The sequence below is a fragment of the Hyperoodon ampullatus genome (genome assembly GCF_949752795.1).
Source record: "Hyperoodon ampullatus genome assembly, chromosome: 18".
Taxonomy (NCBI): domain Eukaryota; kingdom Metazoa; phylum Chordata; class Mammalia; order Artiodactyla; family Ziphiidae; genus Hyperoodon; species Hyperoodon ampullatus.
The window spans coordinates 3,781,077-3,796,562 of record NC_136931.1 but is presented as its reverse complement, the minus strand read 5'-3'; the positions used below and the strand labels follow the sequence as shown (position 1 = coordinate 3,796,562).

The window sequence follows — 15,486 nt, the reverse complement described above, 5'->3', positions numbered from 1 at the left end:
AGGGGGCTGGGGCGTCACTGGATGCCAGTAGGAGTGTGACAGTGACATTCAGGTGGCGGCTGGTCCAGGAGGGGCAGAGGGTGGGCCTGCCCCCCAGAACCCTGGTCACCAGGGAAAGGCTGGGGTTGTCGGGGAGGGTTTGGGATCCAGGAGGGGCACCCCAGTTCCCGCAGGTCCCGCATCTGCCCCGCAGGAGGCCCCGGTCTGGGGAAGACCCCATTGCCCTGTTGGTTATTCCAAACTCATGCAGGCAAGTCTATCTGTTTGTGGGTCCCCCACTTTTAAAAACCTGGTTCACTACAGAAAAACTAGAACAGAGAGAAGTAAAAAGGCTAAAAATGAGAAAATTGTTCCTGCTGCTGTCACCTGAAGACCCCCCACCCGTGGCCTTAAGGGGCCCGTGACATTTTGGGATTTGCCCCATGGCTGCTCCCCGCTTATTCGAGCACCCGTGTACCGTCCTGCCCAGCGCTGGCGGCTGGCGGTCACAGCATGTCCGCCTGGGTCACCAGCTGGCCAGCCTGTCACAGGGCCACTGGGCAGTGACCTCCGCATCTGCTCCCTGGGCCACGGGGACCGGTCACTGGGAGGTGCAGGACCGCTTCGCCTGTCTCACTTTGCCACCCCCTCCCCTCTGCCTGGAGGCAGCATGCGGTGTGGGCTGTGGGGTCGAGCAGAGCCAGGCCCTCCTGCCGCGGCCCCAGGATGGGTCTGGATCTGGGCCCTGACCCGCTTTATGGAGGTGGGACACAGTTGCTGTGTTCAGGTAATCCCAGCCCTGCTGTTGACCGTCTGTCGGCCCTTGGGCCCAAGCTTGGAGTCTCCCTTCTGTAAAATGGGCACAGTGACACCTTTCCCTTAGAGGTGAAAGGATTTAAAGGTGGGAGGTGGTAAAGGGGAGGGAGGTGGCTAATGGCCTTGGGTGGCATCAGAGGGGCCCGATGGGGAGACTCTGTGGGTAAAGCAGGCAGAGTATCTGCAGGTGGTTGAACTTCCACAGAGGAAGGGAAATAGAGGTTGAGGGCCGTGATCGACAGAGGACGTGGTGGTGGCACTCAGTGTAGCAGTTACCTAACGCCGCGTAACAAGCCATCTATCCCAAACCTAAACGTGTCAGCATCCGGGAGCAGCTCGGCCGGGCGGCTCTGGCCCAGAGTCTGGTGTAAAGGAACGGTTGCTGGGGCTGTGGTCTCATCAGAAGGCTCCCCTGGGGCTGGAGGAGCTGCTGCCGAGATGGTTCATGCTTCAGTTGGCTGTTGGCTGGAGGCCTCAGTTCCCTGAATGTGGGATTCCCTACAGGTACCTAGGGCATCCTCACAACCTGGCAGCTGACCCCCCCCGCCCCGCCATGGCTCAAGTGATCCAGGAGAGCGCAGGGAGGTGGCCAGGGGCCTTTGATGACCTCACCTTGGCGGTCGCCACGCTTCTGTCGTGTTCTGTTCAGTGAAGTGAGTTGAGAGGTCTGGCCCACACGGAGAGAGGAGGATTCGTCCCCGCCTCTTGAAGGATGAGTGCCAGACTTGGACACGTTTCTAAACCACTGTAGTCAAGCGTACTTGAGCTCTGAGTGTGTTGCACCTCTTGGTCTGGCATCACAGTTGGGGCTTGGACTGGTCAGGTGGTGTCATGAGTGGTGAGAACATGGCATCTGGGCCCAGGAAGTGGGGTTCGAGCCCTAGATGTGCTGCTGAGCTGTGGCTTGGATTGTCTGTGTGGCCTTGGGTTGTCCATGTGACTTTGGGTCGTCTGTGTGACTGTGACCGATCTTTGAACAGCTCCTGGTCTCTGTCCCCACTGGTGCTCTGCTGGCCTCTCAGGATTGTCTGAGACCCTGGGGGCAGGCCCAGGGTGGGAGTGAGTGCGGGGTTGGGGGGGTATCTGCTGCTGCTGCAGCCTCTCCCAGGCCCATCATGAGGCTGTCTTGAGAGGTGACCCGACCGTCTGTGTGACCTGATGTCCCGGGGAGGGTCTTTGTTTCCCTGGAGTAGGGAGCCCCGGGGTCCCCCGTCACATACCTCATCTCCGGGCAGCCCCTCGTGGCGACGCCTTCCTTTAGGTGTTGGTCAGGACCTCCAGGACCTGTGCGAGCCATGCCCAGACGGGGTCCCCGCAGGGCGGCGCTCCACTGTCTACCACCACCCGCCCCCCAAGAAAAGAAAGCCATAGGTCCACTGAGTGTGGACCTTCGGTCCCGAGCAGGACCCGGAAGACTTCTGGACTGCCCAGATCAGGTCCTGTGTGGGGTCATGTCCTCGGTGTCCCCGCAGGCAGCAGGACAAGAGCTCCGGTCCCCCTCTGTCCCGGGGTGTCCTGTGTGTTGGCATTGACCAGCCAGTGCCACCCACGGGTGTGGAGGCTGAGTGACTCCCGGCCCGGACCCGGGAGGGGTGGGGGTGGGGGTGGGCGGCACAGATCTGGCAGGTCGGGTCCCGCCTGACCTGCATGAGCCTAGCCAAGCCCCTCACCCACCCGAGACCTGGGTTCTGCCCCCGTCCGCTGGCCGGCTGCGTGATAATAACAGTGACTCCTGGGATGCGCCAGCCCTGCTCTGAAGCTTCTCGCGTAATTTACCTCCTTGAACCCTCACGGAGTTAACTTCTCGAGGCAGACTTTGTCTGTATCCCCCGTTTATAGATGAGGAGACTGAGGAGGCCCAGAGAGGCAAAGTAACTTGCCCAACATCACACAGCTAGAGGTCGCAGAGCCGGGATTCAGGCCCCAGCGTATGGCAGCCTAGTCCACGCTGAGCCTGACCTCCAGGCTCCGTGGCCGGCAGCACCTCCTGCCCTCTCTGTCCACACCGTCTGTGGAGGAGGAGGAGGGGGGAGGGCCGAGGGGGCCCTGGGCTGAGCTTCCGGGACATGGTGTCCGTCGGGCTCAGCGGCCCTCCAGTGGCTGGCTGGGTGCCGGCTTGGCTGAGAAAGGACTCTTGTTAGGAACCTGTGTTTTCTAGTGACCAGCCCGCTGGGGCAGGGACCCTGCGCCCCACTGGGTTCTCGGGTTTCTCTGGTGGGCTTGCGGTCCCTGTGGGCATGTGGTTCCCACCCTCTCCCCTGTTCTTCCAGAAAGAGGAGGACACACGGGGTCAGCCTCGGGTCGGTGCCGCCCCGGCCGCTCAGTGGGCCTGCCACCGTGGTGCCCTGTCGCCCGGCGTGGCGCCGCCCACGTGACCCGCCGGCAGCTGGGAGGCCAGCCTGGGCGCAGGGGCGCTTGTGCGGGTCGTTTATTTCCGAGGTGCGAGCCCTCTCCCGAGAGAACGGTGTTCCCTCGAACTCGCGCCTGCCTCGATACTGCCTTTTATGCACCCCCCACCCCATCCCTGCCGTGGCCGTTTATGCGGCAGAGCCCCCAAGATCTCTTTTGCCACCCGCCCAGCGAGAGGGCGATGGTGGCCGTGTGTCGGCGCCCGCGGCCTCTCCTGGCTAGTTCTGGGGGCAGCGGGGCAGGTCTCGGGCCCACCCCTTCCTGGCCACCGGTGGGGGTCCCCAGTGCTCACCTGGCTACCCACGGGGACAGGCATGGAAGCAGGTTGCAGTTAGACTCGAGTTGCACTGGATGCAGAGTGCTGCAGAGATGGGGTGGGCTCTGGGGGCTGCGGAGACCCCCTTGGTGTGGGGGCCGTGGCCGGGGGGCAATGCATGTTCTTGCCCTGTCATCTTCTGGGACACTCTGTGCTTGTGCTCTCTCACCCCTCCCATGACTTCCCTGGTCCCCTCCCCAGGTGACCCCGGGTGTTCCCTGGAGCTGTCCCTCCTAGGTCTCCGTCTGGGGCTTCGCAGGTTCGTTTACCTCTCCCTGCACACAGCCTGTTGCCCGTGCCACCCGCGAGGCCGTGCGCCTTGATTTCGCCTATCGAATGTACCCACGGTGAGGGAGCGGGGATGCGGCAGGTGCCCCTGAGAGGGCAGGAGAAGTTAACAGAAGACTGACTTATGGCACTGCTCACGCCCGCCCGCAAGGGAGCCCGGCCGTTATCAGTGGGGCGCGTGGAGTGGGTGAAGGTTGAGCCTCCTCAGGACTTGAAAGGCCGGGGGCTCGTGGGAAGGCATCTGATGTCACTCCTGGCGGGTGGCGGCTCCTTGGCCAGCGTGGCACCTGAACCTGGACCCCCGTGGGAAGGGGGCTTCCCCTGGACAGCGGTTTAGACCTGCGGTCACGGGTCTTTAGTGTCTAGGCGGGGTTTGCGCCAGGCGAGACCACAGCAGGGTCTGCAGGTGGCTGTGTTCTCTGCCTGTTTCTGTCCGCGGAGGCACCTTCTCAGTGCAGACCCGCTGGGTGCCTGTGGCTTTGGGATCCAAGGGGGGGTGGTAGCGGCACAGGAGGGCTCCGGCCAACCCGCCTGGGACAATCCTGGGTCTGTGCTGCCTGCCCGTATGAGCCTGTTTGCTTTTCTGGAAGGAAAAGGACGTGCTCCATGAGTCCTCCAGAGCGACGTGCTGAAGGCCTGGCAGAAGCGTGCTGGTCTTCGTGATCCTCAGTGGTTCAGCCCTTTCCCTTTCCTCTGGCGTTCGTCTCTTTCCTGCGAGGACACTGGCCCCGCGCCTTGGTCTCCGTCCCCCACGCCTGTCAGGGGGCGCTCTCAGATCTCCCGGGCTGTCCTGGAGAGGCTGTCGGCTCGGGCCGGGACGAGCCGTTCGGCATCTGGACTCACCGGGGTCCTGGGCACAGCGGCTCTTTGCTTACGGAGCCGAGAGGGCGGGGTTGCCCGCGGGCGCCGGGGTCGCGCCCCCGTTCTCTGCGCAGCGCTGGCTCTGTTCCGTTTCTCCTGTGCTGCCGGGGCCGCCGGCTCTGTTCCCGCTCCCCGCATGCCGCCCGCTGGCACCGGACCCCCGGGCCGCGCGGACGCCGCTCCGGTGCCGGCCCCTCCTGCTCTCTGGGTGACTTCTGGTTCTTCTCTTCCTGTTCCAGGCATGAGCCATGAGCCCAAGTCCCCTTCACTAGGGATGCTTTCCACCGCGACCAGGACCACCGCCACCGTCAACCCCCTCACCCCCTCGCCGCTCAATGGCGCCCTGGTGCCCAGCGGCAGCCCCGCCACCAGCAGCGCGCTGTCGGCCCAGGCCGCGCCGTCCTCCAGCTTTGCTGCCGCGCTGCGCAAGCTCGCCAAACAGGCGGAGGAGCCCAGAGGTAAGAGGCGCGCCCGCCGGGCGGCTCCACGAAGCGGGGGAGAGAGCGGCCCCTTCCTTCCTGCCCAGGCCTCGCGGCTCCTGCGCTCGGGGGGCAACAGCCGGTCCCACGAGCCGCCGCCCCGCACGTTCACGGGCTCCGGGGGCGAGGCCGCTCCCGCCCACGTGCTTGCACGCCCACATCTACACGTGCTGGCTTTTCTCATGCTGCTTCGTTCTGGCGGGGACCGCGCTGTCTGACCCCCGCCCGTCCGGGGAGCCCAGCGGCCCCAGCAGCTCTGCTTGGCTTCTGCTTCCTGTGCTCTGTGCTGCTCTGTCCTTCTTTGGCTGTAGGACCACCGAGGGGGCGTCCGGCAGCTGTGGCTTCAGAGGGTGGATGTGCTGCACCCCGATACGTCCCTCAGGAGCCCCCAGCCTGCCCCGGGGGCCTCTTCCCAGGTGGCATGTTTCCCAGGAGACCGGGAGCTCCAGGCCTCGATAGCCCCTCCAGACGTGGCCGGGGAGCACGGTCTCTGGAAACCCTCTTTATCCCGAGTGCCCCGAAGTGGGGGCACAGCTTAATCCCTCCAAGGCAGGGGTCTTGTGGTGGCATGGACAGGTGTCCCCCAGAGGTCTGGAGCCCCGGCTCCTGGTGTCACTTGGGCAGTGACGTGCTCTGTGACTTTGGGCAAACGCTGACCCTCTCTGAGCTTCGAAGCCTTCCTGTTTGTACGACGAGGCTCACTACAGCTCTGGCTTCGGGCATTTCTAGGGCTGACCGTCAGCCTGTGTTAGTCCAAGGGCTGCTGGCTGGATGAGTGGGGCTGGCGGGCAATTTGCAGCCAGAGCTTCTGGGAGGCCCGGGCCCTTGCGGGTTCTGGTGCAGGCCTCTCAGGCACCCTCCGGACTCACTGCTCGGAGGCAGGGGGTCGGCCTCCCGGGCAGAGGAAGCAGAGACCCTGGGTGCCTCTGCCGGCCATCTGCCTTGCCCCAAATGTGCAGGGTTTGGCGTCCTGGCTTCCAGACCCTCTGGGGCACCCAAAGAACACGTGTGTGGGAACTCTGTCTGTCTTTACAGACTCTGGTGTCTCTAGCTCAGCAGAGCGGACATTAGCCCTGACCGGGGTGGCTGGGGGTCTGCTGATTTCTGAGCCTGACTTGTCTCCACACCCTTGCGGATCACGTGGTTGTTGGACGGAGGAGGAATGTGAGGGGAGTAGACAAGAATTGACGGCAGCGTGGATGTGGCCCAGGAGCGGAGGCCTTCGGGGCCCGGTTTCTGCACTGCTAGGGGTCGCCCTCACCGCTGGTGTCCGCCTGCCCTGGGCTGTTCTGTCCACCCAGACAGACCTTCCCAGTGCCTGCTCGCATGCCTCTCCTCGCCCGCCACGCCCACCACGGGACTCCTTGGCCAGTCCGGCCGCGGGAGGCCCCGCTGTTCGGGGCCACCGCACACCACGCGGCTGGAGAGCAGAGATACGGTGAGCTCCGTGCCGGCGAGGCCCCCAGAACAGACGTCCTGGGCTGGCTGCGAGCACCCCGGGAGGAGCGTGCACAGTGGCACCCTGAGCCGGGGTCGAGACGTGGGGGTCTCTTCAGAGTCGACGCGAAGCCCCCAGGGCAGAGCTTGCTCCCTGCTTTGGTGTCTTCCTTCCCGGCATACCAGGAGGCGGAGAAACAGGGCTGGCGCAGCTTTCAAAAACAACTGTCAGCACGTGGGAGACACCGGGACCATCTGGCTGAGTCACCCCCGAGTGTCAGGGCTTCAGCCAACAGCTGTGTCCACTCCCGGGCAGCTGGGCTCATCCTGGGGTGACACCCCCCGTCTGTAGAGGACGTGGCAGCGAAAGGGCACGTTTCCCTCCTTGCCGAGTGGGCGGTGGAGAGCCTGCCTTGATGGCCTTCGTCTCCTCCCTGCTGCCCCAGGCTGGCCCCAGCGTCCGGCTCGAATGATGGGCCGGTGGACAGCCCGCATGCCGGAGACGGCCGGGCCTCGCTGGCCGGGAGCATCGTGTGCCGTCGTGGAGCGGACCCTGTCCCCCGCAGGCTGTGATCTGGGGGTTGTGCGTGATGCCCTGGAGCTTTGTGACAGAGGATCAGGAGAGAGAGGAGACGGGCGAGCCACACCGGCCTGAGCCTGTGCCGTCCTTGGAGCGCGTGCCGTCCGCCGCTGGTTGACCCGAGGTTATTCCCATCGTTCTGATGAGAAAGCTGAGGTTTGGGGGGGGTGGGGGGCTCAGTATTTGGACCCTGGGCTGCCCTGATGCTCGAGTTACTGTGTGTGTCCTGGGGACTTGTGACCTCATTTCTGGCTCCGGGGGCCCCAGGCAAAGTCTGGAGTTTAAAGCAGCAGTGATGAGCTTCGTTGTCAGTGCACCATCTGGTGCACCCCAGTGGGGCTTTGGTTTGAAGAAATGAGCTCAGTTACTCTCTGGAGCATCCTCTGGGCCACATCCCATGCCTGGTCCCTATTTTTCTCACGGAGTTGCCCCAGCTCTGATGGGCTGTCTCCCATCTGTAGAATTGGCTGGCAGCCCAGAGTCGTCGGCCCATTGTACAGGTGGGGAAGATGAGGCTCAGAGAAGTCAAGTTATGAGCGTGAGGTCACACAGCTGGTGAGGACACGCCCTGTGCCCCTCACTGCTGCTCCTTCAGCCTTTCCAGGTGGATGTGGAGAGCCGGACTTAGGATGGCAAGACTGACTGCATGGTCCTGGCTGGGGAGGGGCGCCCCCTTCCCACCCCCCAGCACCCACCACAGTGGTGCAGGGAGCACTCGGGGGGGGGTGGGTGTTCTGTGTTCCCCACAGAGCGGGGGACAGAGTGGAGATGTGGGCTGTCAGCTTCTGGAAGCCTGGGGGCTGTAGGGGCACGGCGGGGAGAGCCAGCAGCCCCCAGTTCCCCTGCCTGCCTCTCCACCGGGGACCAGAGAGCCCAAGGGGGACGTTTGCTGGGCTTGGTGATGGTGGGGGGTGGGGGGTTTGATTTTTTTGCTTGTCAGCTTTTTAAGATATAATTCACGTCCCGGAAAATTCATCGTTTAAAGGACACAGTTTAGTGGGTTTTTGTGCATTCGGAGTTCTGCGAACATCACTCTTAATTCCAGCATGTTTTGTCACCCCTAAAAGAAACCCTGTCCCCACGCCCTCCCCTGGCCCTGGCAGCCAGAATCCGCTGTCTGGACGTCTGTCACCTGTGGGTGCACGCAGCCCCGCGGCTGGCTCCCGCTCTCAGACTGGTGTTGGCAGGGCTGTCCACACATGGCACACTTCTCGTGGCTGGTTGGCACCGCACACCTGTCACCAGGTGTGTGAGGAGGTGGACCCAGCAAGGGCTCTCCCCTCCTGAATGGCGGCAGTGACCGTTTACTGAGCACCTGCTGCGAACAGGGCAGTCTCCCGCTGCGTTCCCAGCACAGCCCTGGCCTCTGTTCTCTGTCCGTCTTGCTGGTGGGCAAAGCCGAGAGCTTCGGGCTCGCTGGTGTCCTGAGCCATAGGCAGCAGAGGGGACTCTGGAAACTCCACGGCGTCCTGCCCCGCCCTGGCATCTGTATCCACCTTCCCAGAGAAGGGAGCCACCGCCTCTGCCACAGCTGTCCCTCCATGAGGGCGAGGCCCCCGTCTCTTCGGGGTGACCCAGGGCGACAGGCCCCACAGCCCTGGAGGTGCCAGCATCTTGGCATCTGGGGGCTGCGGTGACCCAGGACCCCATGGCTGACCCCAGAGGGCCCTGTCCCCGAGGGCAGAGGTCCCAGGTGGAGCAGGTGCGGTGCCTCCTCCTGCACAGGGAGGTGGTGGGAGAGGTGGGCCCGACAGGCAGAGGCAAGACAGCCGAGGCCACAGCCCACCACCCCCCACCCCGCCCCGGCCCCGCAGGCCCCTCCCACTGCCGGGCCCGGGCTGATCAGCCGTGGGCCGCCTGGGTGCTGGCTGCAGCCATGGGCGCCTCCGGCTGCCCCGTGACCCTCTCCTCTGCCCCCGCTGCCCCCCACGCTGCGGAAGCGTCTTGGCCCGAGCCGTGGCCCAGCTCTCCCCTCTGCTTCCCCGGCTGATGTCTTTTCTCACGTCGGCTCTCCAGCCTGCAGCTTACAAATCCAGTTCAGAGCACGTAATCCACGTGCCCATCATTCGCTCGGCCCCCAGAGAGAGGCTGCGAGGAGGAGACCTTGGCCCTCGGTGGGGTTTTATCTTCCCGAGGCTTCTTTGCAGCCACACGGCCCTGCTCCGTCCCTGTCGGCCAGCGGGGGACCGGGTGTCTTCCCCTTGGGGACTGGAAGGGACTGCCTGTCCGGGGAGGGGGAGGGGCCATATCTGCCTGGCCCTGTAACCCACTCCGACGCGGGCGCCCAGCAGGGTGGACATGGACGCCGGCAGATTCTGGTTCACGCCCTTGCTGTGTGGCCTGGGCACGGCGTTCTATCTCTCTGAGCTGCCGTGTGTCCTCAGGATGAGGGTAACGTCTAGGGACTTCCCTGGTGGTCCAGTGGTTAGGGCTCGGTGCTTCCAGTGCAGGGGACGTGGGTCCGATCCCTGGTCTGGGAACTAAGATCCCGCGTCGCGTGCCTCACGGCACAGCCAAAAATAAGAAAGTTAAAAAACAAAAGAGGCTGAGGGTAACGTCTCTCCTCCGTAGATTTTGCCGATGTAGGAAGAACACGCTAGCTCCAGGTGCGGTGCCGTCCCCGGCTATCCCCACCTTCCCCCACCCCTGCAGTGCAGCCAGGGCTTGAGGGGCCGGGAAAGGAAGGCCAGTGCTTCCATGGCTGAGGGCGGGGCTGAGTGCTGCGCATGTGTCTCGAGCCCCCGATTGACCCCATCTGGGGAGAGAGCCCGTCCTGTCTGGGCCGGAGGAGTCAGCCACGGCTGCTCCCAGCTGTCCTGACAGCGTGGGTGCGTGCACGCCCGGGGCAGCCGCTCCCTGTCACCTCGACCCTCGTCTTGGCTCTTTGGAGAAAGGGAGTCCCAGGCCGTGACCAGGTCCACACAGCACGTTCTGGAAGGAGCCTCGGGCTGCAGGTTTGGGCCCGACCCCCACCTTGGTCCCGGTTGTACCCGTGGGACCCTTGGGCAGTGACAGGCCGGGGCCCCCTTGAATGAGGCGTCCCGTAACAGTGCGCTTGGCGTCTGTCTTTGGCCCCTTTGCCGGTGGGGCAGGGCTGGGCGGGGCGGAAGGAGCCTGGTGGGCTCCAAAGCCACGTGGCCTGTTCAAATCCCACGTGTCCGTCCCTCCCAGCAGGGTGTCGGGGGCACCGACCGGCCTCACGGAGCTTGTCTCCGAGGGCACGAGCACCGTTTTCGCCGCCTGCAAGAGAAGTGACTGGCGGACCCCGGCTTTGTTTGGACCAGACACAAGCAGGCTGGCAAGGGCAGCGGGGCCCAGGACCCCGAGCCCAGGTGGGAGGGAGCGCGCTTTTCTCCAGGCGTGGGAGGGAGCGCGCTTTTCTCCAGGCGTGTGTGCTGGCTGCCGGCCTCATCTTGTCGCTGGCTTTGCAGGCGGGTCTGGTTTCCCTGGAGCCCCTGGAGGAGGCGGGAGCATCCCTCCCTCTGTCGGGGTTGGAGGTGGGACCCTGCCTGCCAGCGGTGCCTCATTCAGCCGGCCTGAGGCAGGAGGGACGGGCGGCGCCCCTGTTCTGACACCTCACACAGCAGAAGAAGCGAGCGGACACGCGTGTGTCAGTCGTGTGGCCGCGGGGCTCGGCGGGGCTGGGTTTCCCGGCGTGTCTGCAGCCCCGTCTGTCTCGTGGCACAGGTGTAAGCGTGCAGGGGCGTCCTGGGTGCCTTGCCCTCCTCCTCTGTGCTCTGGGCCGGGGATTCAGAGGAGAGCGGGACCCAGCGAGGGGGGCTTGCGCCTGCCCTGATGGGGGATGCCCAGCCCTGAGACATTGGGACAAGAGGCCTCCCCAGGCCGTGTCGCTGCAACAGCGACCTTCCCTGTCCCCTCGCTGAAGCCCCCTCCGCCTTCTCGCCCCCAGTTCCTCTCCTGTCCCTTGAGGCGCCCCCTCCCGGCCCCTCATGCCCCTCAACATAGCGGAAGCCCGCCATCCTCCCAGCCCCAGTACTGCTCATCACCACATCGTCGGGCCCTGGAAGCGCGTCTTGTAAGAAAGCCCACACCTTGCCTTTGCTAGCTGGGGTTTAGTGACCGTCCTGTGACGCTACGTTGGGGGCAGGTGTGCCCCGCCCACTGGTGGCATGAGGTGGGGTGAGGGCTCCTGGGAGAGGGCATTGGGTGGACGGGCCTCCGACTGTTCCCGCGCCATGGGGGAGCTGGCAGGCAGGCCAGGAGGGGAAGCGGGCAGAGGGCAGCCCTGCAGCTCTTTCTCAGGGGGTTCTCCCCGAGCCCACAGGTAGGTGGAGCCATTGCCCTCAGCCAGGCTGAGGGCAGCCCTGCATGTGCCGTGTGCCCGGCTGTCCCCGCTGCGCCCGGCCTGCGGGGAGTCCAGAGGATCCCCCACCTCATTCCCCGCCTCTGTGTGCTCGTGGTGGGGATCCGCACGTGCTCGTGGCTGGCGGGTCCCTGCCTGCACTGAGTGGAAGCCTGGGCGAGGCTCAGCCGGGCAGGGAGACCCCTGCTGCTTGGCGCTCGCTCCGGAATCTGTCGCAGCCACCTCCAGCCAGCACCCGGGCTGGCCCTGTGGTGCTGCGGCTCCGGCCACGGGAGGGGGCGTCTCGGGAAGGCATCCCAGGAGTCCTCCTTTAGGGAGCACATCAGGTGACCGCAGTCTCTCATCGGCTCCCCGTCCCTCCCCGGGTGAGGCGGCCTGACTCAGTGCAGGCTTGTGCCCAGGGAGAGCGAGGGCTGTGCGGCGGGGCTGAGATCACACTCTGCAGTGTGCCAGGCAGGGGTGGTCCCGACACAGGAGCCCTTATTTATTTAGGGCACCCAGTGGGTGCTTAAGGTCGTTCGGGTGGTGTCTAGGGAGCTGACATGCTGCACTTGTGTTTCCAGGCTTCGCTCCGTCTCCCCTCACAGCGACTTGGGTGTCTCAGCTGTTAATTACATGGGCTCAGGGGGCCTCGGGCGCTAATCCGCGAGGTCAGATGACAGAGGTGACGCGGACCGCTGTGCGCTGTCACCCCCTCTGCCCCCGCCCGTGGCTTGCTGCCGCCTGCCGTGAACCGCCGGTTCATTACAGCTCGCGCCGCCCTGAGAACGGGGTCGGGGGCGATCGCGCTAATTGGCGGTTGCGTGGTCAGGCATCGATCTGGCTGCCAAGCGAGGCGTCCGGCCCGCCCCTGAGGGACGAGGCTGCTAATTGCCCGTGGCCTGGGGCACCTGGCCCCCAGGCTCCGTCTCTCGCCCTCCCCTTCTCCTTCCTCACTCACTGCCCAGCGCTTACAAACGATGCCGATCCATGGAGACCTGCTAATGGCGTGGGGCGGGGGCTCGGAGGCCGGAGGGGGCGTGATCTGAGAGGTGGGAGGGGACGGGAGCCAGGTGGCCCTGAGTCTCTGTGCTCAGGTGGTGTGGCCCCTGGGCCCTCCTGGCTGTGAGGCCCCAGGGGCTGGCACAGGCTGGGGCTCTGAAGTGTCTGCTCCAGCTTCCCCCCGTCCGCCCGGCCCCTCGAGGAGCAGTGCCCACCTGGCTTTGACCCCACCGTTTTCTCCAGGCAGTGCAGCCTCTCCCTTGACCGGGGGGGGGGGGGTCCTCGGTGTGTTTGTTTCCTTTCTTTTTCGGCTCCCTCTACCCCCAGGCGGAGTTTGCACAGGGCGGCCCGGGGTGCAGGCCGGGTGCACGGTAGGTCCTCCTGCTTGGTGGCCAAGAGCTCTGGTGGCTTTCCACCCCCTCCCCGCTGTGTCCTTCTGGCTGCTGGTGGACGTCGCGGGAGTTTCCCGTAGGGGCTGCCAGCCTGCGTCTTTGGCGGATGGCAGCCTGCTTTGCTGGGGCCCCAGGAGCGGGGTTGCCGGGCCAGAGCGGGGTTGGTGGTGGGGAGATAGATGCTCCCAGTTTCCCCAAGTTGCACAAACCTGGTGAGGGCTCAGGGTACGGGGGTTCCCTCCGTCGGCCGGTCGCAGAGGCCGGCTCCACGCCCCAGGGCTGGCCAGGTCAGCCCGCCGCCTGCCTCCTGCTTCTCCCTGGAAGCTGGCTTCCCGGGTGGGCCCCGCCAACCTGGCAGACACAGCTCGTTTCAAAACTTTGGCGGCTGTCCCACTGCGAAAGGAAGGCCGCCGACGTTGTCGCCTGTCGGCTGTCCCCAGGCGGGCAGTAATGACAGCTGACCGAGGCTGGAACTTGCCCCACGGCTGGGATCCTGACCCGGTGCTGGGTCTCGGTGGTTGGCCCAGCCAACTTGGGGTTGCAGAATTGTGTGGGCCGTGGTTGGCGGGTCTGTTTGGGGAATCGGGGGTCACACGTCAGGGGCAGCAGACTTCAGGCGACTCCTCACTGCCCACTGGCCGGGCACTGATGGGTGAGGGCTGCAGGTGAAGGGGGCACCTGGCCTCAGCGTTGTCCTTGGGGTTGCCAAGCGGCTCGGCTGGGGGCAGGTCTGGCTGGCCCGGGTGTCTCCCCGTGGGGCTGCCCCGCCGTGGGGCTGCCCCGTACAGTTGTTCAAGCTGTGCACAAGCCTAGGGAAGCACAGTGAAGCGGCCTGGACCGGGAGCACGCTGCTCAGGGCGAAGCTCTGTCCCAGCGTCCATGGGGCCTCGGCATCCGACCACTCTGCCTCCTGGTCACTGCTGAGCCCGCGCCTCGATGGTCGGGGCCTCTGGGGCAGAGGGAGGGGTGACTGTCTCCCAGCACCCTGAGCTGTAGGCTGCCCTGCCTCCCCTCAAGCAAAGGTTTGATTAGGTAGCAGGAGCGTGCCCGCTTGAGATGGTTTGGAGAAAAGACGAGGGTCTTGATCCCTGGCACCCAGGCAGGTTCTGAACAAAATCCAGGGAGGATGGGTGCTGCTTGCGGGGGCGGGGGGGGGTCTGTGCTGGCCCCAGCTTCCTCCCCCGCCCCGGGGCCCCAGGTGCCCCAAGTGGGGCTCCCGCAGACAGACGTCTGCCCAGTTGAGCCCGTCAGAGGGGAGCTTTGCTAGATGGCGCATCTCCAGGCAGCTGCTTGGGACTGTCAGCAGCAGGCTCCTCGGCCAGGTCCACCTCCTCTGGCCGCCCGAGCTCACGCAACCCCCGTGACTGTGGGCGAGCGCGGTGCCTGGCACGAGCTGAAGCTCTGCTGTGTAGTAAAATCTGGGGGTCCCCTGTCCGGCCTGCCCCAGATTCAGGGCCCTGGGTGCCTTCCGTGGCTCTGAGGTGCGGTGAGGTCTGTGTCGGGGGCCTGTGGGCCATGGGGCCTCTGGGGGGCATGTGAGGGGTCTCCTCTGACCCCAGACTGCAGCCCAGAGCAGTGCGGGCCGTGGATGTGCACACGACCGAACCTGTTGGGCCTGGGCATGACTCTCGGGGACCCCAGGACCAGGCCCTGCCGGCAGCTCCAGCCCTCAGGGGCCACTCTGCTGCCCGCCTGCCGGGATATCCCACGGGGAGGTGATGTTGGGGCGAGCCCGGTGCCGCTGGGGGAGGGGGTGGGGGAGGGGGGAGGCGCCTTCACTCCTCGCTCACAGGCGGCCCCGCCCCTCGCGGGAGGAGCAGCTGCGGGCCAACCTGGCTGCAAATGGGTGACTTCCTCCCAGCCCCCCAGGCCCCGCCCTCTCCTCCCCCCCCGACGCACCACCATGACCCTGTACCCCTGCCAGGAGCTAAACCAACCCCAACCTCCTGACCCCCCCGCAGGCCTGCCGCCCTCCACACCACCCACCTCGGGGGGCAGCACATGGGGGTGATGCTGAGGGTGGGGCTTGTTTTGGAGGTGATGGAAATCAGATAATGGTGATGTTTCCACAACGCTGTGAATGTGCTAAAAACCACCAACCTGTGTGGTTTCAGCGCCGGATCATAACTCAGTTCTTAAAACTTGAAATGAACACATTCAATATCTTGAAACTACAAGCCTTCCTCAGCCACGCCCTCACCTGTTCCCCACCCTGCCAGGCCCGTCCAGCAGCTAGGACGCCCGCCCTCAAGCACACAGGGGGCTCGCGGGGAGAGCTTCGGGCCTTTCTGTGCGCCTCGGGGCGTCTCGTGCCCACCCCGTCGCTCATAGCCTCACGTGCAGCTGCTGCCTCTTGTGGGGCAGGTTCAGCAGACCCCCCACTCACCCTGCGCCCCAGCGGCCCACATCGGCCCCGGTGACCCGGGGTGTCGCGCACAGCCCCCAGCGGCCGTGGGTGTAACTCGTCGAGCCACACTTGCTCTCCCGAGGCTCTGTCTCCGTCCATGTCTGGGGTGATGGCCCTGCCTGCGCCCCCGGCTCTCTCCCCAACTCGGCGGGAGGCTTGGGGTGAGCAGCACCGGGCACGGGAGGCCCTGTCCGTGGGCGGGGGTGGGGAGTTAACG

At 65.4% G+C, this 15,486-nt stretch overlaps 1 protein-coding gene across 1 annotated transcript in view; it reads left to right on the top strand.

Annotated features, from left to right (window-relative positions):
* The window catches only part of GSE1 (Gse1 coiled-coil protein), a gene marked incomplete at both ends in the record, with an annotated part of 107,015 nt that overhangs the window by 68,056 nt on the left and 23,473 nt on the right, over positions 1–15,486 (top strand). Inside the window, one exon of the mRNA XM_079723865.1 lies at positions 4,909–5,127. Within this exon, the coding sequence (XP_079579991.1) occupies positions 4,909–5,127 (219 nt within the window). The remainder of the gene's footprint in view (positions 1–4,908; positions 5,128–15,486) is intronic.